The sequence below is a fragment of the Brassica napus genome, chromosome C5 (genome assembly GCF_020379485.1).
Source record: "Brassica napus cultivar Da-Ae chromosome C5, Da-Ae, whole genome shotgun sequence".
Taxonomy (NCBI): domain Eukaryota; kingdom Viridiplantae; phylum Streptophyta; class Magnoliopsida; order Brassicales; family Brassicaceae; genus Brassica; species Brassica napus.
The window spans coordinates 27,926,401-27,953,529 of NC_063448.1; the positions used below are offsets into that span (position 1 = coordinate 27,926,401).

Sequence of the window (27,129 nt, forward strand, 5' to 3'; positions counted from 1 at the left end):
GTTAGTAATAGCAACACTAGTACCATCTGGAAATGACACTGTCACACCATGCACAGGAAAAGTCTCGCTAAACATTGTCAATGCCGAACAAACATGGGTAGTAGCACCACTATCAAGTATCCAACTATCACTAGAAATTTAATTAGCAAGCGTAGATAAACACTGATGTTGAAAAGTGAGAGTGTTATGATTGTAACGAATGCTAGAAGATGGAAAAGGGACTGAGACAGTACCGAAAGAAGATAGAGGATCCATAAAGCCTTGTGCAGTAATGGTGGCAGTAGGGAAAGTAGATGTCGTCGAAGCATCCATGATAGGTGATGCATTCGTCACAGGGAGACGAGCATGAGAAGTAAAAGCTGACTGATCAAAGATTGTACTAGTTCAGAACTGAATTTACTCAAATCCAAAGTGTGAGCTGGTGATGTCACATCATTAGCAAGAGTAGTCTGCAGATAATAGTTCTGAGAACCTTGATCTCCCTGAGAAGCATGAGATGTTCGGTTTACAGACTGAGTATTGTTACGAGCTTGAGATGCAGATGCTTGACCAGTACGATTATGGAGCTTATGTCCTGGTGGATAACCATTCAGCTTGTAACACTTTTGGTATGTGTGACCAGTATGACCACAATGAGTGCAAACAATCTTGTTAAGAGGGCGGTATTGAGCAGCATAAACAACATTCTCCACTGAACCATTATAGAACCCATTAGCAGCATCAGGTACAACATTAGCTTGAAAAACAGGAGACTCCATAGGGACAGCATGCTTAAGATTCTTCTGTCTTTCATCTTGAGAAACCATATTGAAAACCTCATCGATCGTCGGTATAGGTTTCAACATTAAGATATGGCGTCTGGTTTGCTCATAAGCATCATTCAAACCCATGAGAAACTTCGTAACATGGCTTCGTTGCTGTAACCTCTCCCAAAGCATAGCTGCATTACACTCACAATGTCCACATGTGCAAACAGGCAACTCTACATAGTTTTTATACTCCTCCCATAAAGTCACAAGCTCAGTATAATATGTACTCACATCCATAGAACCTTGTTGGATTGAGCTAAGACATTGCTCTATCTCGTACACTCGCGGAGCATCGTCCTGTTTAAAGCGAGACAAAAGATTCTTCCAAATCGCTTCAGCAGTTGACATGAACAAGAGACTATGACAAATCTTCTTGGAAACAGAGTCGATGAGCCAAGTCGCAACCATATCGTTGCATAGTGACCACGATCCAGAATCACGATCTGTAGGCAATGGTTTAGGGATCGTATCGTCGATGAATCCAAGTTTGTTACGAACGTTCAAGGCCATTCGCACCGATCTTTGTCAAGAGTGAAACTCAGATCCAGAGTTCAATCGATCGGATACAAGCACCAAACCAGCATGATCAGAAGAATGAAGGTAATACGGATTCTCGTATTGATCCGTTGACGAACGATCAAGATTCGCCATAATCGCGGAAGCAAGAACAAGAAAGCGAAGCAGAAAACGAGCTCAATCGAAGAAGATTCAGCAAGATAAAGCTCGAAACAAACTTCAATCAGCTCAACCGATGAATCGCAAGATGACGAAACAGAATAGGAATGAAATGAATCCAAGAAACTCGAGAATGAAGAAGACGAATCGAGTGCAAAGATCAGAAAGATATTGAGAGATCGAAACACTCATGATGAGAAAGAAAGCTCGAGTAACAGAATCAATGGAGGATCCATTTACGCTCAGATACCATATTGAAGAAAGAAACTGATGTAAATAAACATTCTCTTTAACTGTAGAAAGTATACACTGGTAGTGTATTTATACATAAGCGGTTTAGCTAAAGGAGACGAAACCACCACTAAACCAATGATTTAGCTAAAGGAAACTAAACAAAAAAAAACATATATATGCTAATAACAACTGTAACCTTTTTACCATTGGGGCAACCCGATGTTGGTCCCTTATGGAATTTTGAAATCCTAGTCTCGTTTTTTCAATGTTTTGATGCATGCATGGTGCTAGTAGTTATTTGGCTATGTGGTGGCCTTGGTCTTTCGTTTATTTTTGCCAGTGTTGTGACTTTTAAGATTGTGAATTTTGCATGTGCTGATTGTCAATTTCTCAAGTTTCATACTTTTGAATTAAGCTCTTAACAACCATTAGTTAAACATAATTGACCAGTTGAGGTCGTCTAGGAGTTTAATCATAGGCATGTGCAGGTTTTAAAGTGTTTCAAGTTATTATTTTTGAAAATGTATCTTTAGTGGTGGTAAACATGAATAATGATACTAATAATATGGTAAACATGAAATTTGCCCTAGTTTTTTAGTTAAGTTTTGTTTTTTTTTTTTTTTTTTTTTTGTCATCAGTTTTGTTTTGTTTAATTTTGTGTTTGGTTTGATTTTGAAAATAAAATCACATTTTAAATCTTAGAGTTGACATTATATTCACTTCAAAATTTTTTTTTTCACTAGCATTTCTAATTTTCAAACTAAGAACTATAACATATCGAATGAATTCAAAAATTTATGATGTGGCAAAATTGTGATGCATAAAGATAACAAGATAAATCACGATAACACATGTTTTAAATAATAATGCAATTATTATAAATAGTATATTTTGTAATTAAAATATTAAATACTAAAGTTAAGAAAATTTTAGTAAGTTTATAAAACAAACATTCTATAAAATTTATATGAGAAATTAATTGACATAATTTTTTTTTACAGAATTCTATTTTTGTAAAACGTAAAATATCATGCTACTATAAATTATGTTTACCATATGTAAAAATGTAATGATATATTCAAATAGCTTCTAAAGATAATAAAATAAATGAAAATCTTAAAATCATATCTAGAATCATAATTATCTAAACATATGATTAGACTTGCATATATAGAAAAAACAATATATCATAACATGATATTTTACTTTGTTTCATAAAACAATATTTTTTCTTAAAACACATTCGTTAACTTTGTAGTTTTAAAACTAAAAAAAATATAAAAATATATCTTTTAAATTTTATGAAGTTTATTAAATTTATCATTTATTAATTTAATTTCAACTATTATATATAATTATAGAATCTAATTATTATTTAAAATAAATTCTACACTATGGTTTTATTTCTATATGAATAACTTTTGTAACATTAATTGTCACATCAACAAATTTTTAATAGGAAATAAAGTTCAAGATCTGATATGTTAATTTTTAATTTTAAAGTAAAGGTTAACTTATGTAAGTATTAGTGTGAAGGTTAAAAAGCAATTGTTTCATTTTTAGAATATACTATTAATTTGTATTTTCCTTTCTGTGCGTTTGGTTTGGTTTTGCTGTAATAAAATGGACGGAGGTCCGTTAGTTTGAATCTACTGTCTTTAACCTAATTTTTTTTTTCAAAAGCCTCCCGAAATCTGAGAAAAAAACCCAACAAGGGAAGTTGGAGTTGGTCTCGCGAAGATCAAATTCGGTGAATTCATCTGTTCCATCTGTCGATTGTTCAATCAAAACGAGGATTCTTTTCTAGGGTTTTGCTATTTTACCAGTTAGGGTTTCCGCAGGAAAAAGATATAGAGATTCTGTAGGAAATGGATGCTTATTTTGATTTTGTCTTGTGACGTATGATTTGGTCCTGTGGTTGCAGAACAGGCTTAGCGTTTGATGGGTGCTCCAAAGCAGAAATGGACTCAGGAAGAAGAGTCAGCTCTAAGGTCTGGCGTTATCAAGCATGGACCTGGTAAATGGCGCACCATTCTCAAAGACCCCGACTTTAGTGAAGTCTTGTTCCTGCGTTCCAATGTTGATCTTAAGGTCTGATGCTTCCTTCTTATCCTCTGTTGATGCCCTTTTTAAATCTGATTGGGTTTGGGTTTGTTTCATCGTATTGAGACAGGACAAATGGAGGAACATGAGTGTCATTGCGAATGGGTGGGGTTCGCGCGAGAAGTCTAGGTTAGCTGTTAAAAGGACGCACTCTCTTCCTAAACAGGAAGCTACCTCACTTGCCAACACTAGCCCATTGCAGAGTGATGAAGAAATGGCAGATGCCACTGGCACTTCTGCACCCAATGTAAGGTCAGAAAATGATCATCTATGCCTGTTTCTCTTGTCTTAGATAGGAGATGCTTTGTTGCGTATCTCCAGATGTTATTTCTGAAGTTTATAACATGTGTATACATATCAAAACGAAACGGTTTGCCATCACTTTATGGCTGTGAATTTATAATTTGTTAGATTACATTAATGTTATATGGGTCTACTCTGTATGTAAACGTTGTTGAAATGTCTTAACTGCATTCAGTGTCATCGATCGTCCACTTTCAGCTTTTTACTGCATGTTATATACTTTTGCATGATTGTCATGATAGCTTGTAAGCTGTTTGCTCCAACTTTAATGTGAAATTATGATAAGGCTTTAAGTGGTAAAAGTCATACATAATACATTTAATAGGTGTTTATATCGTTTGGATCTATTGTTATATATGGTTTGTAACTTCTTTAAAAAATGTTGCAGGCTGGATAGCCTTATAATGGAAGCAATATCTACCATAAAAGAACCTGGTGGCTCTAACAAAACATCAATTGGTACCTACATTGAGGTATTCAGTTTTAGTTCTTACATACTTTTTTAATGGACATAATGTGTGCTCAAATTTTTGAGCAGATAAGTCATTGACTGAACCTATTTTCCTTTTATTCTGTTGTATAGGAACAATATCACGCTCCTCCAGACTTCAAACGGTTGCTGTCGGCCAAGCTAAAGTACTTGACAGCTCGTCGGCAACTTATCAAGGTAAGAGTTAATACAATCATTCGACCGGAGGTATCGTGTGCATATAGTCTTTGTAAAATCAACTTGCTTCATGGTTGGTTAGTAGAGCAGAGACATGCTTTATTCACCATAACTCAATTTTCTATCTTTACAGGTTAAACGCAAGTATAGGATTCCAGACTCCACTGCTTTGTCTTCCCACAGAAGAAAACATTTGGGGACATCTTCTGGAAAACAGAGGAGTCTCTCTTTGCCTTCACCTAAAACAGACGGAGATGAAGTAAGTGTTGAGACAAACGCACAGATTGATCTGGAGTTGGACAAAATGAAGACTATGAACGTACAAGAAGCGGCAGCGGTTGCAGCACAGGCAGTTGCAGAGGCAGAGGCTGCCATGGCAGCGGCTGAAGAAGCTGCAAAGGATGCAGAATTAGCAGAAGCCGAAGCAGAAATAGCTCAAGCTTTTGCAGAAGAAGCTTTAAAGACGCTGAAAGGAAGATACAACAACTGCAAAGTGGTAACACACTCCTTTATCACATGACTACTTGAAATTTATGACAAAGAAAATGCTTACTAATGGTTGTATTGACAATTTGATTCAACAGATGATCCGTGCCTATGATGATGGAGAGAGAAGATAAATGTATTGAGAGAGAAGTAGTGTCTTGTGTGTTTGATGATGGTTGTAGTTGTAAGCAGTCATTGTATGTGATGTCTATTACTTGTTGTTCCTTACAGTTTTATATATCCTTTTTCTTTGTATTTGTAAACTTTGATATTTTCAATCAAGTTTTAGGACTTTCCATGTACATATTTGCCTAACTGAACTAAAGGCAAATGTATTGTTATATCTATGGATTATAGGATCTACATATATTAAAAATACACTCTTTTATCTCTTAAACAACACATGAAACTATGACAAAGAATATACCTTTTGATGGTTGTATTGAAAATTTTGATTCAACAGATGATCTGTGCTTGTGGTGGAGGAGGCAGAAGAAGAACAAGCTGAAAAAGAGATGAGTAGAAAAGTAGTGTTTGTGTGTTTGATGAATCTCTACTGGGAAACAAGACAACAACGTGTTGTTGCACGGAAACAAGAAACGACAAGACATCTTAACATACAAAAAGAACGGCTACAAGTCTTGAACTAAAGAGATAAAATCAGTGATTGATTCATAGAATTAATAAATCTGTATTATGTACACAAGCCAAAGAACCATTAGAAAAAACTTTTGTATACAAAAAAACTAAGTTTACTTACTTTGGTACTAAAAAACAAACGTAGAACTATTACAAGACGCAAGAGGAGATAGCGAGATGATGATAATAAAACCTGCAAATCTCACCGTATTCTTGGTTTAAAAAAGATTTAAGGAAAAGGCACCGTGTTAGCAAATCTGTTCTTGGTGAGAACAGTTGTTGTAAGTAGTCAGTTTTCCCTACAGTTGTCGTGAAGTCAAGCTGCTTGTGACTGGTATCCGACATAGTTGTATTATGTGCGTCTTCATGCTGTTGATGTAAGATGTCTGTCTGAATTAGTCGATGACGTAGTTGCTGAAACAGACGTCGTGTTGAGTAGTGAAGACCATGTGGAGTCAAGATGCTGAGCTGGAGTCGTGTAGACTTGGAGAGCAAGAGAGTATCTTGGAGATATGGAAAGAGGAACAAACTTGAGGAGCAAGTTTATGACTTAACGAAAAAGGAATAAGTGCATTTCAAGAAAAGGAAAGTTGCACTTAATGTTATGGAAGATGTCCATATTGTGGATTCCTTGGAGACTAGGGTTTCGGGAACATGGAGAATAACTATAAGATAGTTATGGGTTCGTCTGTATAGAGAGAGAGACACAGAGGCTGATCTTATAGAAAGAGAGAGAAGCTCTTGGAAGTGTTCTGGGTCGTGCTGAAGCAGTGGCTGAAGTACTCGACGGAAGAGAGACACAAGCGGGTAGCTTAGGAATCTTTCAATAGCAGTTGTTAGGGTGCAACAGACTGTGTAAAGCTGATTAAGCAGATCTTGTAATAGAGTGTACAAGACGATTTCTAATAAAACTTAAGGGTTGCTTGTAGTTGTTTTGTCTCTTGCTTTACTTTCTGCATTACCGTATTGTGTTTGCATCTTGCACTTACAAGTGGTATCAGAGCGAGACACCTAAGTTATCGGTGTTATCCTGAAGGTGAAGATGGACACGGTTATTTCTGTGCAGAAGGCGATCGTGTTGAATGCGGACCAGTATGGTCATTGGAATGCTCGCATGAAGCAGATGATTCGAGGAATCAATGAAGATGCGTGGACAGCTGTGGAGATTGGTTGGGAGGAGACTACCATAGTCACAGGAGGTGAGAAGAAGCCTAAACCAAAAGAGGATTGGTCAGAGGAAGAACGCAATGCATCAAAATTTAATGCAAAGACGTTGTCGGTGATTTTTGGAGCTGTTGAAGCAGAGCAGTTTCAGCTGATTCAGGGGAGTACTTCGGCTAAAAAGGCGTGGGAGATCCTGCTGAATTCGTTTGAAGGAGATGAGAGTGTCGAGAGGACACGTCTAGATCATCTTTGGTCGCAGTTTGAGAATCTCAGATGGTCTGATAATGATTTTGTGGCGAGTTTTAGTGCCAAACTCAGTGGTATGGCGCATGAAGCATTCGTACTTGGGAAAAAGTACAAGGAGAAGAAGCTGGTAAAGAAGTTACTACGCTGTCTTCCAACAAAGTTTGGAGCTCACAAGGCGGTCTTACAGATGACTACAAACAAGGATGAGCTCAAGTTTGATAAGCTTGTGGGTATGCTGAAGGCACAAGAGATGGAGACAGACAGTAGTTCAGTCTCTACATTAAGCAGTGCGCCAAAGAGTGTGGCGCTTGTAGTTGACAAAGATGGAGATAGATCTTTGAATCTTGAAGATGCCATTGGTATGTTGGTCAGGAACTTTGGTAAGACGAATCCCTCGGGTGGGAGAAATCAGTATGGTCGCTAGGGAGGTGATCGTAGCAATGGCAGAAGGAGAGAAAGTCTCAAGTGCTATGAGTGTGGAGGCATTGGTCATATAACGGTTGACTGTCCGGTAGCACAGCAAAGAGAACTTAAGTGTTCTTAGTGCAGAGGTATTGGACACACACGGTGTGAATGTCCAAACTCAAAGAAGGGAAAAGGAGTTCCATTGCAGTCGTCTGATGATTCAGAGTCTGAAGAAGATGGAAAGGTGATGAAGAATATGGTTGCATTTGGTGCACGCAAGGAGAAATCTAGTGAATCCTCAGATTCAGATTTCTGTACAGACTCTTGAGGATTATCACGTGATGCTCAACAAGTGGTTGAATCTCAAGAATGAGAATCTGAGGTTGCAACACGATCTTGTGCAGGGCTGTGAGCAGTATGAAGATCTTGCTGAAGAACTTGCTGCTGTAAATGAGAAGAATGAGTCTCTGGAGAAGGAGATTAGCAAACTGAGGGAGGTTGCTATTGGTGAAAGTGAGAGAGCAATGATGCTGGAACGTGACTTGGCTAAGAATCGCAAACAGATCAGGATGCTCAACAGTGGATCCAAGGACTTGGATAAGATACTCTCGATGGGACAACCAGCCAAGGTGAATTGGGGACTGGGATATCGAGGAGCTGAGAGTACGAAGGAAGTACAATAGAAGGGGTTATCACATTTCGTGCATGGGAGCACATCAAAAAGTGGAGCCAAAGAAGCTTGTTAGGAAGTACGTCGGGACGTACGACAGAGAGTAAGGCATGAAGTTCTACAGCGCATAGCTGTGAGTAACAAGCCGAAAGTAGTACATCAGTGCAACAACATGAAGGTCAGACATGAGGTTCTGAAGCATGGTTGTGCAGCTGGTACAAGGAAGGAGACTGATCGGTGCATCAGCAACTGTGTCAGGCCAAATAAGAAGAAACATCAGATGTGCTATTGGTTCTGTGGGAAGGTTGGACACAAGAAGGTGGAGTGTTTTGCTCGTGAGAAGAGCAGAAACATGGCCAAGAAGGTGAACAAGATGTTCATTAAACCCAAGAGGGTTGAAGAAGTGCTCTTAGCCAAGAGTGGCTTACTTGATGAGGTCAAGGAAGAGACATCAGGAGAAGGGTGCAGCTCTGTTAAGAGTGATCTTGAGGTTGATCAAGAAGCTTCAAGTCTGGAGCCAGGACACGAGGTTGTTTGTGGCACAAAGGAGAAGGAGACCGAAGTGCGTCTGGAAGTGATGCGAGATGATCTTCAGGAGGGTGATAGTGAAATCACTCCAAGACAATAGCAACGAGTGCAGAGGGCACTCGATGTGGATGGGGAAGGGCTCATGGTCAAGAAGACAACACATGAAGGAAGACAAGTCCACAACAGAAGCTGGTCGAAGGGTAGTTCGACAGGTGTGTCAGGTCATGATGTTGTACTTGTTATTCCGCTGCATCAGGGGCTGTGTCATGATTATACATGAAGAAACAGACGGCTGGGTCTGTAAGGCTTGACATCTAAGCATCTGTGTTTTAGCTTAGTATGCAATCAAGCAGGGGGAGAAGTGGTGACTTTCTGGTCCAAGGAGTGCGTATCTCATGGGGGAGAATAGCATGGTGGTGGGCGTCCTGAAGTAGATGGTGCTTATCTCATGGGGGAGAAAAGCATGGTGTGGTGCACTTCTCGTGGGGGAGAAATGCACAATTAGCGTGGAAGTTTCCAGATGGGGAACGTGGTTGTTGAACCAGAAGAGTGTTGTGCTTGATCGGCACACAAAGCTAAAAGGGGAAGATTGTTGATGTAAGATGTCTGCCCTGAAGTAGTCGATGACGTAGTTGCTGAAGCAGACGTCGTGTTGAGTAGTGAAGACCATGTGGAGTCAAGATGCTGAGCTGGAGTCGTGTAGACTTGGAGAGCAAGGGAGTATCTTGGAGATATGGAAAGAGGAATAAACTTGAGGAGCAAGTTTATGATTTAAAGAAAGAGGAATAAGTGCATTTCAAGAAAAGGAAAGTTGCACTTAATGTTATGGAAGATGTCCATATTGTGGATTCCTTGGAGACTAGGGTTTCGGGAACATGGAGAATAACTATAAGATAGCTATGGGGTCGTCTTTATAAGGAGAGAGACACAAAGGCTGATCTTATAGAAAGAGAGAGAATCTCTTGGAAGTGTTCTGGGTCGTGCTGAAGCAGTGGCTGAAGTACTCGATGGAAGAGAGACACAAGCGGGTAGCTTAGGAATATTTTAGTAGTAGTTGTTAGGGTGTAACAGACTGTGTAAAGATGATTAAGCAGATCTTGTAATAGAGTGTACAAGGCGATTTCTAATAAAGATTAAGGGTTGCTTGTAGTTGTTTTGTCTCTTGCTTTACTTTCTGCATTACCGTATTGTGTTTGCATCTTGCACTTACACATGCTACAATCGGTAACCTGTTTGTTTCCGTTTACCCCAAATCAATATCAAAATAGAGTAGACAACATATATTGAATCTCTAAGCCCGAATAAAGAAGAAGATAGTGAAAGAAGTTTCGTTACCTGCATAGCTTCTACTTTTGATAAGAAACCTTGGCATCTTTCAAGCAAAACCCTTTCCTTTGCAGTTACATTCACCGTTTCCACCATTACAGTATTTATTCATCAACCTAGCCATGATTAAATAACATCCACCACCGACGTAAATGAGCTTAGTCCTTATAAAATATCCCAAAAGACACAAGAGATTCAATAGAAAAAAGATATGTTGTTTTAACATTCAAAAAATCAAGTTTAACCTAAATCACTGGGAGAAAAGAAAGAGCTTTTTTTTTTTTTTTTAACAACTTAAGCGAGACTATAGAGGATAACATAGGTTGCATTACATCGACAGCTGAGCTAACAGCATGCTTAAGGTCTTCGATATCAACCTAAAAAATTCGAGAAGCATCTTACATTTGTAGATGCAAAGATCATATGGACGTTCTGATACAGACGCAAGTACAGCAGCGAATGGAGCAGAGTCTGCAACTGAGAAGTGTACGTGCGGATGAACAAGTCAAGATGAAGATTGCGACTTGAAGAATGGGTTGCGGATCAAGGCTAAGTTGATACGAAGATATCTTGGGGAGCAAGCTTGAAGAGATTCACCTTGGAGAAGGGAGATCTCACTCACGATGGAAGTTTTCTAAAAGACTTTGGAGAGGTTTTAGGGAACTTGCCATAATTGGGTAGATAGGGAATATTGGGTAGATAGGCGTGGATAGCCGACTTGGCTGTATTGTATATATATAGTCACACTCGACCTATGGATTAGGGTTGGCGAGAGAATTGTATTCTTAGCATAAGAGTGGAGTTCGCTAAGCTTCGAAGCGAGCGAATAACACTAAGGGCTAAGGGGTAGAGGTTCTAGAGATCTTGTATTCGATCTTAGGACGTGTGAGGCTAGGGGAACAAGTCAAGAAGGGTTTTGATCTTGTTCGAATTCTGTTTAAAGAGATACTTGTAAGTTCACTTTAAAAGAATACTAGTAATAACACATATCTTTGTAGAGATATTCTCTGGTGTACTCTGTGCTTTATTCTGTGAGTTAGTTCTTGCATTTACAAGTGGTATCAGAGTAGTCACCCGTTCGATTATATAACATGTGAGATCCTGCGGAAGGAATGGAGAACTATCATGAGCTGGTGTCAAGCACAAGGGTGATGTTGGATGGATCCAACTACGGACTTTGGAAGTCACGAATGAGGTCTATCATTTGAGGGATTGATGCCATGGCGTGGAAATCTGTGACAACTGGATGGTCAGAACCAACAGCTAAGGATGAAAATGGTATTGAATCCAACAAAGAAGAACAACTTTGGACCGAGACAGAACTCAAGATGGCGAAGTTCAACTCCAGAGCACTCTCAGCTATACACGCCAGTGTTACAAAGAAACACTTTGAGCTGATTCAAGGATGTGAGACCGCCAAGGAAGCATGGGAAATACTGCAAACTCACTTCGAAGGAACGTCAAAAGTGAAAAGCTCACGATTGGATTATCTAGCATCCAAGTTTGAGAATCTCAAAATGGGAAAAAGTGAATCAGTTGAGGAATTCAGCTCACAACTCAGTGGCATAGCTCAGGAATCCTTGGTATTGAGAAAGAAATACAAGGATAAGAAGCTTGTCAAGAAGTTTCTAAGATGTCTACCATCCAAGTATACCGCATACAAGGCAGCTATGTCAGTCTCACTGAACACAGATGAGATAAGCTTTGATGAAGTAGTAGGGATATGCTGAGAGCACATGAAAAGGAGATTGACGGAGGAAAGAAAGGAAAGGGAGTTGCACTGGTATCACAAGGTTCAGATAACAAAGAAGATGACGATGATCCAGTGAGTATGCTTGTTAGGCGATTTGACAGAGTTCTTCATAGAGCCGAATCAGGTCAGAGAAGAGGAAGTACATCACAACGTGCTACAGAAGGTGAGAAACGAACATCTGAGTCTGAAAAGAAAGATCACAAAGCCGAGGTTCAGTGTCATGAGTGCAAGGGGTATGGACATTACAAAACGGACTATCCAACTGTTCGAAGGAGAGAAATCAAATGCTACAAGTGCAAAGGAATTGGACACACTCAACTGGAATGCGGCAACGATCAGAAGGGGAGACGTGAGAAATCTATGATCGGGATTGATGAGACAGACCCAGAAGAAGATAGTGATGAAGAAGAGCTGGCTAACTTCGTAGCATTTATTGGCATCACAAAGTTTGTGGAAGGAGAAACTGATACTGATGATGATCAGTCAAGTGCAGATGATGGTGATGGAATGAGCTACCAAGAACTGTGTCAGACGGTAGTTTAGATTGGTAAAGAGAATCTGTGTCTCAAAAAGGAAAAAAGGTGGCTAGAAGACACGGTGATAAATCTCAGGAAAGAACTTGATGATAAAAGAAAGAAGGAGGCAAATACCTCAGACCTGAAAAAGGAGAATGTGCGACTTGCTGCTCATATTGAATCACTAGAAAAACAAGTGAAAAATGAGAAGACTCAATCATCAGACTTAAATGCCAAGCTGGAACATCATTACAAGACTGCCAGAATGCTCACTGGGTCCAAGGAACTTGATAAAATCTTGAGTCTGGGAAGACAGGATCAGACTTCTCGAGGTCTAGGATACACTGAGTATGGAAAAAGTGATACAGAACCCATAAATTTTGTGCCAAGCTCAAATTCCAGAGAGAGAACAACAACTGAAGGTACTACCTCAAGGACTGGTGCTGAGAATGTTCAGAATCTCCCGAAGATGGAACAATCAGAGATTCAGCAGAAAAGAGGATGTTACTACTGTGGAAAACCGGGTCACATCAAGAAGAAATGCTATCACTTTCGGGAAAAAGTAAATCAGTTGCTGAGACAAGGAAGGTACTGGTGGAATGGCTCTCGAAATCAAGTCTGGATCAGAAAATCTGACTTAGGACGAACAACAGTGAAATCAACTCAGCGATCTAATCACGGAGGTCCAAGATGAAGCATGTCACTTGTATCAGAAGCAGTGGCATTGATATCCAAGGATGAAAATCCATGGTACTTCGACAGTGGTTGCTCTCGTCATATGACAGGAACACGCAAGAATCTCAGAGAGATAAAGGCATTGAAAGGAGGCAGAGTCACATTTGGAGATGGAAGCCAAGGAGCGATCAAGGGCAAGGGAATGACTGTTGAAACCAAACCACCTCTGAAAGATGTGTTCTTAGTCAAGGGATTAAGATCAAACCTAATCAGTATCAGTCAACTGTGTGATGAAGGGTTGTTAGTTCACTTCACAAAGAGATAATGCAAAGCTGTGAATGAGGAAAATAGAGTCATGCTCCATGGAGTACGATCTGCTAACAATTGCTATGTGTGGCAGAGTGTACAACAGTGTCTAGTTGCACATGATGAAACAAGCCTGTGGCATCAAAGACTTGGTCACATGAACATGAGGCATATAACATCATCAGAAAAGGTGCAATCAGAGGCGTTCCTCAGCTGGAGGATACAGAGAAGACTGTATGCGGACCGTGCAATCAAGGAAAGCAGGTCAAAGTTCAACACAAAATGATTCAAGATATTCAGTCAAACGATATGCTTGAAATGGTACACATGGATCTCATGGGTCCTATGCAGACAGAGAGCTTAGCAGGGAAGAGGTATGTTCTAGTTCTGGTTGATGACTACTCAAGGTTTACATAGGTCAAATTCATTGGTGAAAAGTCTGATACACTAGAAAACTTCAAGATCTGGGCTCTTCAAGTTACAAATGGGAAGAGACGACTGAAGCAGATTCGCAGTGATCATGGGGGAGAATTCCATAATGAAGCCATGAGCAATTTCTGTGGACAACACGGAATAGTTCAACAATTTGATGCACCTAGAACTCCTCAACAAAATGGAGTAGTAGAAAGAAAGAATCTCACGCTTCAGGAGATGGCGCGAGCTATGATGCATGGTAACAATGTGATGCAGAGGTTCTGGGCAGAGGCTATTAGCAACGCATGCTACATCATAAATCGTGTCTATGTCAAAAGAGGGACTATCAAAACTTCGTATGAGCTATGGAAAGGCAAAACACCGAACCTTAGTTACTTTCATGTTTTTGGGTGTAAGTGCTAAATCCTCAACGACAAAGAGCATCTTGGCAAGTTTGATGCAAGAAGCGACGAAAGCATGTTTCTAGGATACTCAGCAAACAGCACAGCCTTCAGAGTCTACAACTCGAGATCCCTTATGATCATGGAGTCAGTAAATGTTGTGTTTGAAGGCTGTGCTGTTTGCTGAGTATCCTAGAAACATGGCTTCGTCGCTTCTTGCATCAAACTTGCCAAGATGATCATGGAGTCAGTAAATGTTGTGTTTGATGACGTCACAGCAGTGGAATGGGAAAACGATGAGGAACAGAAGAAATCTACGTCAGCGGATGCATCAAAGGACCCATCAACTGAATCAACGAATGACGCAACAACTTCCTCAGAATTGACACAGTAGACAATTACTCCAAACATTCACAAAAATCACTCATCTAGTGCTGTCATTGGAAACGTGAATGAAGGGAGAAGAACAAGAGGTGTGAAGATCAACTTCAGAGAAATGGTGCAGTCAGCATGCTTTGTCTCAAATATTGAACCAAAAGATCACACCGAAGCACTCTCGGATGAGTTCTGGATTCAAGCCATGCATGAGGAAATAGAACAGTTCATCAGAAATGATGTATGGGAGCTGGTACAGAAGCCATCTGATGGTCACATAGTTGGGACTAAGTAGATCTTCAAGAACAAGATTGATGAGAATGGAGTTGTGGTCAGGAACAAAGCAAGATTAGTGGCTCAGGGGTATTCGCAAATCGAGGGAGTTGATTTTGAAGAAACCTTTGCTCTAGTGGCTAGATTGGAGTCTATCAGACTGTTCATTGGAATGGCATGCATTATGAACTTCACAGTATACCAAATGGATGTTAAGAGTGCATTTCTGAATGTGATACTATCTGAAGAAGTATATGTGCATCAGCCAAAGGGTTTTGAAGATGCAACTAATCCTGAGTACGTGTACAAACTCAACACGGCTCTATACGGGTTGAAGCAAGCACCTCGAGCATGGTATGAAAGGTTGACAAACTTTCTGGTTGACAAAGGCTACATCAGAGGAAGTGTTGATAAAACACTATTTGTGCTGAAGAACAAAACAGGAATGGTGGTGGTTCAGATCTATGTTGACGACATCATTTTTGGAGGAACATCTAAACAACATGTAGATGATTTCACTCGAGATATGACCAAAGAGTTTGAGATGAGCATGGTGGGAGAGTTGAAATATTTCCTCGGGTTACAAATACAACAGACAGAGGCATGTGTTTTCATCTCGCAAAGTACCTATGCAAAGGCACTACTGAATAGATTTCAACTAGATCATTGCAAGGAGGCAAAAACTCGGATGAGCTCGACAAACAAGAGTTTCAAAGATGAGGAGCGTGAACCAGTAGACACGAAGCTGTACAGAGGAATGATCGGGAGCTTACTATACCTCACGGCTAGTCGACCAGATCTAAGTCTGAGCGTGGGGATATGTGCTAGGTATCAGGTAAAACCAAAGAAGTCTCATCTGGAGGCAACTAAGAGAATCATTCGATATGTCAAAGGCACGACTAACCTTGGGATCTACTACTCAAAGGGATTAAATGGAAATCTTGCTGGATATTGCGATGCAGATTGGGCAGGAAGTGTAGACGACAGGAAGAGTACCAGTGGAAGATGTTTCTTTCTCGGAAACAACATGATTGCCTGGTTAAGCAAGAAGCAGAACTCTGTATTATTGTCTACCGCAGAGGCAGAATACATTGCTATGGGGAGTTGCTGCACACAACTGATGTGGATGAAGCAAATGTCTGCTGACTATGGCATGGATACTGGATCATTTCTGGTCTACTGTGACAACAAGAGTGCAATCGGCATATCAAAGAATCCGGTGCAACACTCAAGGACCAAGCACATTGACATTCGACATCACTTCATCAGGGAACAAGTCGATGAACAACAGGTAGTGATTGAACACGTTGTCACAGAATTACAACTAGCTGATCTTTTCACTAAACCTTTAGATCTTAACCATTTTGTTACTCTTCGAAACTCCATTGGGGTTTGTGAGATGTAACAAGTTTGTGTAAGTGTACAGGAAATGACAGAAGAGCTGATGCAGAGGCACCAAAAGTTCAGATTTTGTCTTGCATCAGAAGCGAGTAGTGGAAAAGAGCTGCCAAATATGTCGTCATGATCTCAAAAAGTACAGGTTTCGCATCGAGAGAGCAATCAAGTAACAAGGAGAAGAAGATGTTTTGTGTCTCCCATCATCAAAAAGGGAGCACAAGAAAACTCTTACAAAAGAAAAGAGAAAAAGAAAGAGAAAAGACAAGGTAAAAAAAGAAAAGAAAGAAGTGACAACCCCCAGCTCTCTCATGACGAATAAAGGTTGAAAACTGAGTCAGGACATGATAAAGGCATATTTGTGCGAAAGCTAGACATGAAATAAGCCTGATGATCAGATGATGATCAAGTAGAGCAGAAGGGTGCATCTGTAGCAGAAGCTATGTCAGCCTCTGGATCACTCAACGAACAATTGTCAAACGGGAAAAGGTAAAACAAAAAGTTTGTGTACTAAAAATTAAAAATTAACCTGTGTGACACGTGTTCTATCATTGCTTGCTTGTTTAATGTACTAAATGTTCTTTTGTCTAAGTGGTTGTGTCAGTAAAAGTCATTGAGTAAATGTTACTAGTCTATGTCATCGAGTGTCACAGTGGAACAGTGAAGATTCGGTCCGATCAAGTCATAAGTGGGGAATACGTGTCAACATCAGAGAAAAGGGAAGAGAGATCGTGTGAGCCTAAATGGAAGATTTCAAATTTTTGAAATTTGAAAAACTTTCATTTTGGAGAGAGTGGGAGATATGGCGAATATCTAGGAGATCATGGGGTAATGCACCAAAAAGGAAATGATTACCCCTTGATAAACCCTAGAGGCCAACTTATGTCTCTCATAACTCTCTTTGCTCTCAAAACTCAAAGTTCCAAAAGAAAGAAAACTCTCTCTCTCTCTCTCTCAAGAAATCATGTTGATGAACAAGAACACCTCCGCCGCCGGAAAATCCTCAAATCCACCACCTTTGAATCTCGTAGACTACTCTGATGATGAGGAGAAAACGACGCCACAGCAGAGCCAAACGTCTCAACCACTGTCCGAAGATCTCCATACTGCAGCCAAACAACTGAGTCATGAGTCAGATGTGGAGTCAGAACCAGTGGGATCAACTAAGAAGAAGGAGAACGTGAAGGAGGGAAGAAGGAGAACGTGAAGGAGGGAAGAAGTGAACAATTCTTTGAAGTGATTCCAGAAGGAGTTGATACAACTAAGATCTCCAAAGAAAATCGAGGAAAAGCATTCGAAGTCTCTTCAGGTGAATCTGAGGAAGAAGATGATTCGTAGAACACTGACTTAGACGAAGCTGAGGAAGTTGATGCTGAGAACGTGGAACCATCAGTCAGTACTAAGGAGAAAGAGAAAAAGAGGAAAGCTCCATCATCAGCAACCCAGAGCAATCCTGTGAGAAAATCAACCAGGAAAACCGCTGCCTCAGGAATCAAGTCTCAAGGAAAGGCCAAAACAACCTCAAGAGCTGAACGTTTCGCAGAACAAAGGTATGAAAGTTTTGCCTCTAGAGAGATTATTCCAGAACGTTCGTTGGATTTAAGCTCAGAAGACACATGGGGCTATCTGAATATAATCAAGAAAGGGCAACTGGAGAAGACTGTCACAGGCCTGGGAGGTTACATTCCTGAGATCGTGAAGGATTTCTATGCGGCTTTGTCTGGAGAGATGACCAGAGCATCATAAGTCATAGTAATAGTACGAGGACAGAAATATGAATTCTCTCCGGCTATGATTGATCAATACTTCGATGTTTCACCACTTCAAGGAGAGGAGTTAGAAGTAGAGGAAACCATGGATGAAGTTGATGGTGACGAGCTCGCTGACTTCCTGATCGAGGGGACACGGGAGATGAAGAACCTCACGACAAGCTCTCTGTCTCCATGTAAAGTTGCGCTTCTAGTTCTTGCAGCATACAACTGGGTGCCTTCGTCTAACAAAAATGTTGTGTCCATTAATCGTGCAAAACTCGTCTATAAGATGTTTCATGGAGTCCGTCTTAACCTTGGAGTCATTCAAAAAGAAGGAGAAAAGAAGGACACGAGGTGGTTGATATTTCCACGTACCATCTATGGTGTGCTTCAGATGCAGCACATGATGCAGAGAAAACCAAGAGAGAAACTTGTGCCTGTGATTCAAGAAGGATCCTCGTCTGGGAGAAGCATATCTCAAGAATCAAAAGGAAGCACGAGAGGCTGAAAAGAAAGCTCAGAGGCAGGCTAAGAAGAAAGGAAAATCTGCATCAACATCAACTGCAGCACCTCCTTCTGGACCACCACCAAGCACTCCTCAAACTGAGAGGACTGCTCCTTCTGGGTATGTGCCACCGAGACAGTCTCCGCGAGCTGCTGGAAAGTTTCAGATCATTCACCTCGGATCGATTGCAGCTCCAGGACAACCGATCGATGCTGAAGAGGCAAAGCTGGCTCTAGAAACGACCTCCGAAGCAATTCAACAGCTTGCAACCGCGATGCAGACTCTGACTAGTGTCGTGGGACAGATTGCAAGCATGCTGTTTCCAAGTAAGACTTCTATCTGATTATTTATTTACTCTGATCTTTATGAATTTTAACTATGTATGCTCTCAAGCAGGGGGAGAAGAAGAGACAGACGATCCGCAGCAGCAGGATGATCAGGGGAACTAGATTATGGGGGAGAAATTTTTTAAGTTTTCTCGTTTTTCATTATGGGGGGAGTGAGAGATAAAACAATGTTGCTGGTTTTTTGTGTTTTGGTTTTATGTTTATCTCTAACTCTTGAACTCGCATGTTTTGAACCTTAATTTTAAGTTTTTAATGCACGTATTATTTAGGATACATATGTTCGAATATGTGTGGTTGTTTGAGCGAATCTGTGCAGGTACTTGAGAGACATCCAAAGCTAAAAGGGGGGGGGGGGGAGATTGTAGATGCAAAGATCAGATGGATGTTCTGATACAGACGCAAGTACAGTAGCGAATGGAGCAGAGTCTGCAACAGAGAAGTGTACGTGCGGATGAACAAGTCAAGATGAAGATTGCGACTTGAAGAATGGATTGCGGATCAAGGCTAAGTTGATACGAAGATATCTTGGGGAGCAAGCTTGAAGAGATTCACCTTGGAGAAGGGAGATCTCACGATGGAAGTTTTCTAAAAAAATTTTGGAGAGGTTTTAGGGAACTTGACATAATTGGGTAGATAGGGAATATTGGGTAGATAGGCGTGGATAGCCGACTTGGCTGTATTGTATATATAGTCACACTCGACCTGTGGATTAGGGTAGGTATAGAAAATTGTATTCTTAGCATAAGAGTGGAGTTCGCTAAGCTTGGAAGCGAGCGAATAACACTAAGGGCTAAGGGGTAGAGGTTCTAGAGATCTTGTATTCGATCTTAGGAAGTGTGAGGCTAGGGGAACAAGTCAAAAAGGGTCTTGATCTTGTTCGAGTTCTGTTTAAAGAGATACTTGTAAGGTCACTTTAAAAGAATACTAGTAATAATACATATTTTTGTAGAGATATTCTCTGGTGTACTCTGTGCTTTAGTATGTGAGTTAGTTCTCGCATTTACAACATTTTCGCCAGCCAAAGTACTAAAATTAAGCCAAAACAATCATATCAGGGCTGTTATGTCACAGCGGTACTTACCACGGGTTTTCCAACAATAGGTAAACAAAGCGTGCTGGCTTTCAAGGCTTCGGTTGCACCAGACAAAGAACATTCATATCGTTCTTTCTTTCTATATCCATCATCATCAATGGGGGATGTAGTGCTAGTACTGCTGTCTTCTTCATTTCAAAATAAATAAAATCTCCTGCTTCCTTATCAATGTTTTGTGGGATGATTCTAAGCAAATAAGTATACATACCAACTTCTTGAACAATTTTACCTACCATACACATAAATAACTGACTAGAGTCCAGATTCATTTGCTCAATGTCACAGTAGAACTACCATTCTGCAATCATTAAGTTGCATCCAATACTTTATTTTGTTGCTACAGCAAGAAGGAATCACTAAGCCGAATTCCACAGAATATCTGTCTTCTTTCTCAAAATAGAAAGAAACAAACCCTAATTAAGACATAGTTAAAACTAAAAAAGAGTTCACTTTCTTACCTGTCCCTTCAGAATAGAAGCCAGTTTCAATTTCTGCCTTAGCAAAAGCAACTTGATTCGCTTTAATGTGATTGATACCCATGCATTCCACAGGTTTTTCTAGCAAAAAGAAACAAAAAAAAGGGAGTGAATTCATATTCTATGTTAATGCCAGAGAAACCACAAGAAACAAAGGCTTTTGTTTATCCTTAAACCATGTTCTTGAAAGATTTCAATTAACTATAGTCTCACTCTTCTTCTATGCAGAAAACTACTGATTAGTCTTCCACTGTTGTAGCTCGGTAAGATTAACAAATTCATGACTTTAAACGATAAGTTTCCATAAATGCTGATAAATTCATGACCAAGATCCTAAGTACATAGATGAACAAATCAAACCCTTTCTAAATCTGCAGCAGTGGCTAAAGTAGACACACAAGGCCATACCTCTGCACTGAATCTTTGCACCATTTGAAGTAGACTCTGCCCCTCGCATTGACAAACCGCCACTGCAGGTAACGGTTAGAGAGAAGCCTCAACAAATATGAATCCATAACACAATCTTCCCTCTCCTAACATCAGCAGAGAAACTAAGTATCGAAGTCGGTGTTGTTGCGGTTATAAGAAGAGTTCATCTGATCTGAAACCCCATTCTTCACTCGAGAAGGGATGAGCAGCACATCTTACAGGAGAAGCCATGCCAAGAGGAGACGCTAAAGGAACAGCAGTTGTTTTCAAACCCGGGTTGGTGGATAAAGGAGAGGCCGGATCCTCTTGCAACCGGGTATTAGTCTCTTGCCAGAAGCTAATTTTTGGCTATTACCAGAGCTATCAGAAGAAACAGATGTTTGGTCTTCTCCAGTTTCCATATATAGACTCAACCTTCCATTAACAGAAACCCTAGGACTCTCATCAATCATCATCACATACGGCCAGATCCCAGCTTTCCTCTACAACTGCCACAGACTAAGCTTCTAGATGTTGTTGTGGAGGGAGATAAGTACCGAGAAGGAACGTACGTGTTTGCCTCTGGAGATTGCTGCAGCCACCATTCTTGTTCGTCTTCGTTGATCCTCCCTCACATTGCATTTACAGATATTGTTTGCAGTTTCTGTTGAGAGAGAGTGACGACGGGAGACTAGAGAGAAATTCTAACTGGGGGTTTTTTTTTTTGTGGCTTCCTCTAAAAGAAATGTTTATTATGCTATTCTTCCAGACGTTTCTATCGACCTTAAATGTTTTACTCAAGCAACGCTTTTTTTTTTTTTTCAGGTTTGCTACATCCATTATCACCAGTGTAGGCAGGAGATAATCATTGGATCACTGTCACGTCAATTAATCCAAGGGACCGAGTATAAAGAGCTTCAAATTCGTTGAAACCAAACTCTAGTAGCCACATAAGTCCAAAATTAATCGCTCAACTAAGGAAATTTTTATTTAAAATAACAAAAATGAAATCATGATTATTATTAAAAAAAATGTGAAACCAAATATTTTGGGGGAAAATTTCAAGTTTACCTCTTGTGTTTGTACCATCATGTTTGTCTTCATTAAAAGAATATTTTTACAAATATTTTCTTAATTAAAGAAGCAAAAGAACTTATATTAAGTATTTTATAAATTATTACTAAACATTTATAAGTATTTTCTCTTAACTGTTTACCCAATCACTGCCACTTAATTCAGAAGGTGAACTGTCAAACACCTTCTTGTTATTCCTAAACAATGTCATATTTCTTACGATATGGATGATCGTGGGATAAAAATCTCTTGTGACAGTAAAACCACCAGTTGTCCGTCTGTGTTTTAGACAGAAAGCATATTTACTATATCTTGGGAATAAGGACACGATAGCTTATCATGAGTTGTCTATCCAAATAACATACCATATGATGGGAAATCACTTATCATACCACTTATTTTCCAAGCAGAGAGTGACGGAGAATTTTGAGAGCTTTTTCTCACTGGAATCCTGAAAAACTACACTCCTCACAGGAGAAATAGGCTTGGCAGCCTTTGGAGAAATGGCATTATCATCCACCATTTCAAGAACAACCTTCTGATTCACCGCACAAGAGCGGCCTTATCTCTTTCTTCTCTTTTCCTAGCCACCTCAAACGACTTCTGGAGGGGATAATGACATTTGGCCACCATGATGAAATAAGAAGATCAATAGAACAAACAAACCAAAAATGTATAAGGAGATCAGAGACGCAAAGGGAAACCCAAGAAATAAGAGAAAGCTCATCAAAAGACGATGCGGAAGGCAAAACATCACTAGATAAAAAAAAAGATAAGTAACAAAATCAAATTAACAACTGAACACAATCTCAAGATTATGAACCTTGACAAAAACAGAAACTTCGATATACAAACTCAATATTAAAGAGAAGAACTAAAAATAGTTGCTAAAACATTTGAAAAATAGAAGACGAAGGACAATCAGACTATAATCATGACAATAAAATGAAGATTATTCAAAAAAAAATCAAAATATATAGAAAGAAAAAAAGGACCATTCACTTTCTTTTGATTAAAAGAATGAAAAACCGAGGAAGAAGACGAGAAAGTTATATTCCGAGACTCAGAAACCACAAATGAAAATGATTGCCAAGCTAAAGGCGATTCACTTTCCAAGAAGGGAAAATCAAATCCTTTGATTTACATCAATCAAATCTCACAACTAAATTAATAAACCGGAGTCTTTTACCGGGGTTTTCATGAATCTTTGGCCTCAAAAACACCATCCAAATCAGAATCAACACCCAACCTGCTGATGACCGGGGACACGCTGGACTGGAGGATTATTGTTGGAAGTGGATTTCACCTTAATCCGTACCGTCCAAGAATCCCATTATCACAAAGGCCCGATAAAAAGAAAATATGTCTATCGCGAGATGAGAGGATAGTATGTGCCGAGCTGTCATGGTCAAACCAAAACATAAAGAAGATCAGACAGTAAATGCGATCTTAAGGATACTTGATACTCGCCGGAGACCATATCGCCGTTATTATCTACCGTCAATACCCATAAAAGACAACCAAAGAGAAGTAGAAGGCGGTCCCAAGCTTTACATTTCATAAACTGTACTCTCAATATTGCTGTGCTCATTTATTCTCTTAAATCACTTGGGTCACCACAATTGTATCAGTCCATAAAGTAATAATATGTATATATTTTATACCAAGATCATTAGTAATCATTATTTTTCATATGTTACTTATTCGATACATTATCATAAATCTTAACTCTAAGTCAAATGTCTCAACATAAATTTATATGGTATGAAAGTTTGTATTGCTTCGTCACGTACCAACAAATCGATTCTAACTTCTATGAATATTTGTTCATTTTGGTTTCACACATTTTTGTTCCAAAACTTTTAGCTCATCATAAATAATATTTAACATGGAAAACATAGATAGAGAAGTAAAATATGTCATACATGACCGGCTGATCAAGATCTAAGGAGACAGACAATGAACCAATAAAATATTTAAAAATACAAGCTCATAATTAATAAAATTGAGATGTTGAGGGAAAGGTGGAATGGTGTATTGATATTTTGCTCTATGGAGATTTCGGTATTTTTTTGGGTCAAAATAGATTTGTGCATCTAAAATTATTTTTGGTTCATTTTTTAATATTTGGTTTTGGTCTTCTTATTTATCTATCTATCTATATATATAAACAATAGTTTCTTTGATTCCTATGCTATCCACATGGGATTCCATGTCACTAAGTCGGAGTCTGTGGTGGCGACACGTGTCATGGTTAATCAAAACTTAATATTTGATTTATTCTTGAGTTTAATGTGTTTTATGTGTTTACTATATTTCAAATACATCTTCTCTAAAAAACTGTATACAAAACCTAGGGAAAGTGATCGCCGTACAATAATTCTCGTTCAGTTAACTGTCAATAGAAATCCAACAGTTTCACCGATGATGAACGATTGCGATCAATGTCAGTTGGAAGTCGCTTTTGGCGAATTAACTTCTTTAATCTGGCGCCGTTACGGAAATTAATTTGGTTCATGCATTTTCATTAACATTCGCATTAATACCTATTCTCCACTTCTCACATGATCTCACATTCAATGAATCTCTTCATTCATTCCTTTGTGTTAATGGTCTATTATAAAATATGAAAATTTTCTTCCAACAAAATCATCAGTTCATTTCTCTTAATAAACAACACAAAAAAGTGATGAAAAGAGATCTATTAAACCGATGGTTGTGCTTAACAGATTGTGACAGAAAAGTGATAACAAACAGAAGAAATGAGATGAGAAACATAATAAATAGAGAAGAAGAGATAGGAAGAAGATGATTGGAGAGGGGAGAGAACTTTTTTTTGTCAACATTTTCTATTTATGGAAAAGCCCAAAGGCTATTACATGGTTAAGCAATATTAAAGTCCATCCAACCCGAATACAATTTAAAATTTAGCCCAATAACCAACTCAGTTTACCGGTCGATTAGTTATTCCACGTATCCCCCACCACTATCAGACATGATGACACGTGTCCACTTCATTGCACACGAGTTTGGAAGTTGCCATAGGACACGCCGGTTCTGCTTCGGTTGAAACGGTCGCCGTCATCAGTATTTTTCCTGCTTCACCAGAATCCCCTTTCGCTTCCACTGATGATAGAAGAGGGGAGAGATAATTTGATTTTTTTTCTTTTTCTTTTTCTTTTTATAATTCAGTTACAACTATGATTCCAATACTTATAATAAATTTTTAGCCTTGAAATGTAAATTATACTGGTCATGAGGTCCATAATCTTCAAATGTATCAAGCTCCAACTCGAACTCGGCGGAGCTGAGGGCATTATCAAAGAGTAATATGGGAGCTTAATTTGTTAATCGCTGGTGGATCAGATTTTTTCGCAGCTTAATTACATGGTAGAGCCTCCGGTACAGACAGTTATCGGTAGGCATCCACGGTGAGATCTGGAAGTTTCAGCAAATCTACAGGGGAATAACTCGCCGTAATTTCAGTGAGATCGGGTGGAGCACTTTCGCAACCCAGAAGAAGCTATTCTTCTTTCTCCGCTCTTATTCCGGCGACCTCTTCATCGGAACCCATCGCGCTAAACGCGGTGGTCTCTGATCCGCTAACAATAATAACTCTTATTCCGGTTCTATCTGAAACTGTAAGACAAAACCATCAAAGCAAATGAAGATGAACACAACGCAACAGATATTAGCGCACCAGGGGGAATGTGAGATGAGCAATGAAGATGAGATGGTTCAGTGGTATGCATTTAAAAATGGCGTTTGAAACAGATGATGTTTTTAAGAATAGGTTTGTTCATTGGTATTGTTTCCGCCATTCAAGTCGCTGATCCAATTAGTTAGCTTAATTCTCTATGGCGTCTCCTTCAATTTAGCCACCCAAAACAAAAGCCAGTTCCTCTATCAAAGCCCATGTTTGCAAAGGCTTAAAAATTGTGGTTTATATTGGTAGCTTGGAACGAACAGATTTGCTTCAATAAGTGAAACGGGTTAGCCAGTGGTTAGTTGAATTGGTAAGGATATGCCAAAGATCCATCTCTCTTCTTTCACTCCAAGAAAAAAAAGCTGAGGATTCCACGACCTTATGATTTCACTTTCGACGGTGCCAAGTATCAAATATATAGGCATGATATGTTCTGATTCTTTTCCACACCTATATCGGCAAAAGTTACTATGATACACATGTTTCTTACTCACGAAATTGCAGGACATATGACATAACGACCTTGGAAGATCTGTGTATCTTTTTTGTCGCTTTGTTAATCTTTTTAAAATATGATTGGCCAAATTCATTTCTTAGATCATACGCAGCGACTGAAATCCTATGTTTAAGAGTTAAGACCAAGCATGAAATGGTCCAGAGATGCTCATATTTGTTCCTAACAAACAATAGAGCTTATTTTACCAAGACCGAGTATCACCTAACAATAAACTTAACAAATGAGACCGATGAACACCATGAACAACATTCCTAGCCCATGAACACAATTTTCAACCCAATTAGATGGCTAATGTTTTTATTGTCAATTTCTCACCAAAGTTAAGATTTTCTTTTTGGAAAATTATGCATAGGCTTTACGGCTGGTGAGAACCTCAAAAAGAGTCATATACATTAGTTATTAGATACAAATTATTCAATTAAAAATGAGATAACAACTCAATCATGATGATGCCATAGAAGCATAAATTCAAAATAAAATTTACTTACAAACAAACTAACCAACAACTTAAATTAACAAAATAATAAAATGTAAATCTAAAATACAAACGTCAAAATCATATAAAAAAATAATAATCTAAATCACAAGTATATATCCCGTCGACCCTTGTATTTTTATATGTTAGTCTGTAAATAAAAATTAATAGTCGTAGCGCTTGATCGGCATTAGATAACAAATACATCCTATTTAAAATAATGAGGATACTAGTTTTTTTGGATAAAGTGGAGAATACATAATAAATTACGAATTAATTGGTCCACAAGAGGACTGGACATATAATTAGGCCTCAGATTTTTATCCGAAATCCGGATTCGATCCGAGATTCGATCCAGATCCGATCCGAAAATCCGGACATCCGGAAGGGTCGAATCCGGATCCGAATAGTAAAA

At 39.1% G+C, this 27,129-nt stretch overlaps 1 protein-coding gene and 1 long non-coding RNA gene across 5 annotated transcripts; one reads left to right on the forward strand and one right to left on the reverse strand.

Annotated features, from left to right (window-relative positions):
* The first annotated feature begins 3,289 nt into the window (after positions 1 to 3,289).
* LOC106347245 (telomere repeat-binding factor 1) lies at positions 3,290 to 5,579 on the forward strand. 4 transcript variants are annotated; one of them, XM_013786765.3, is made up of 7 exons: positions 3,290 to 3,468; positions 3,643 to 3,809; positions 3,892 to 4,073; positions 4,513 to 4,597; positions 4,708 to 4,791; positions 4,925 to 5,287; positions 5,376 to 5,579. In XM_013786765.3, the coding sequence occupies exons 2-7, from the start codon at positions 3,660 to 3,662 to the stop codon at positions 5,409 to 5,411; spliced, it is 900 nt and encodes a 299-aa protein (XP_013642219.1). In that variant the 5' UTR covers positions 3,290 to 3,468; positions 3,643 to 3,659; the 3' UTR covers positions 5,412 to 5,579. The 4 variants fall into 4 exon arrangements, with proteins under 4 accessions (XP_013642219.1, XP_013642221.1, XP_013642220.1 ...); XM_013786767.3 differs by having other exon boundaries at positions 4,925 to 5,284; XM_013786766.3 differs by having other exon boundaries at positions 3,320 to 3,468; positions 3,648 to 3,809.
* A 14,716-nt stretch (positions 5,580 to 20,295) lies between these two features.
* LOC111206806 lies at positions 20,296 to 27,129 on the reverse strand. The gene is made up of 2 exons (XR_002659117.2): positions 20,943 to 27,129; positions 20,296 to 20,615 (listed from the first exon to the last, which is right to left on the reverse strand). It is a non-coding gene; the product is annotated as an uncharacterized LOC111206806 (long non-coding RNA).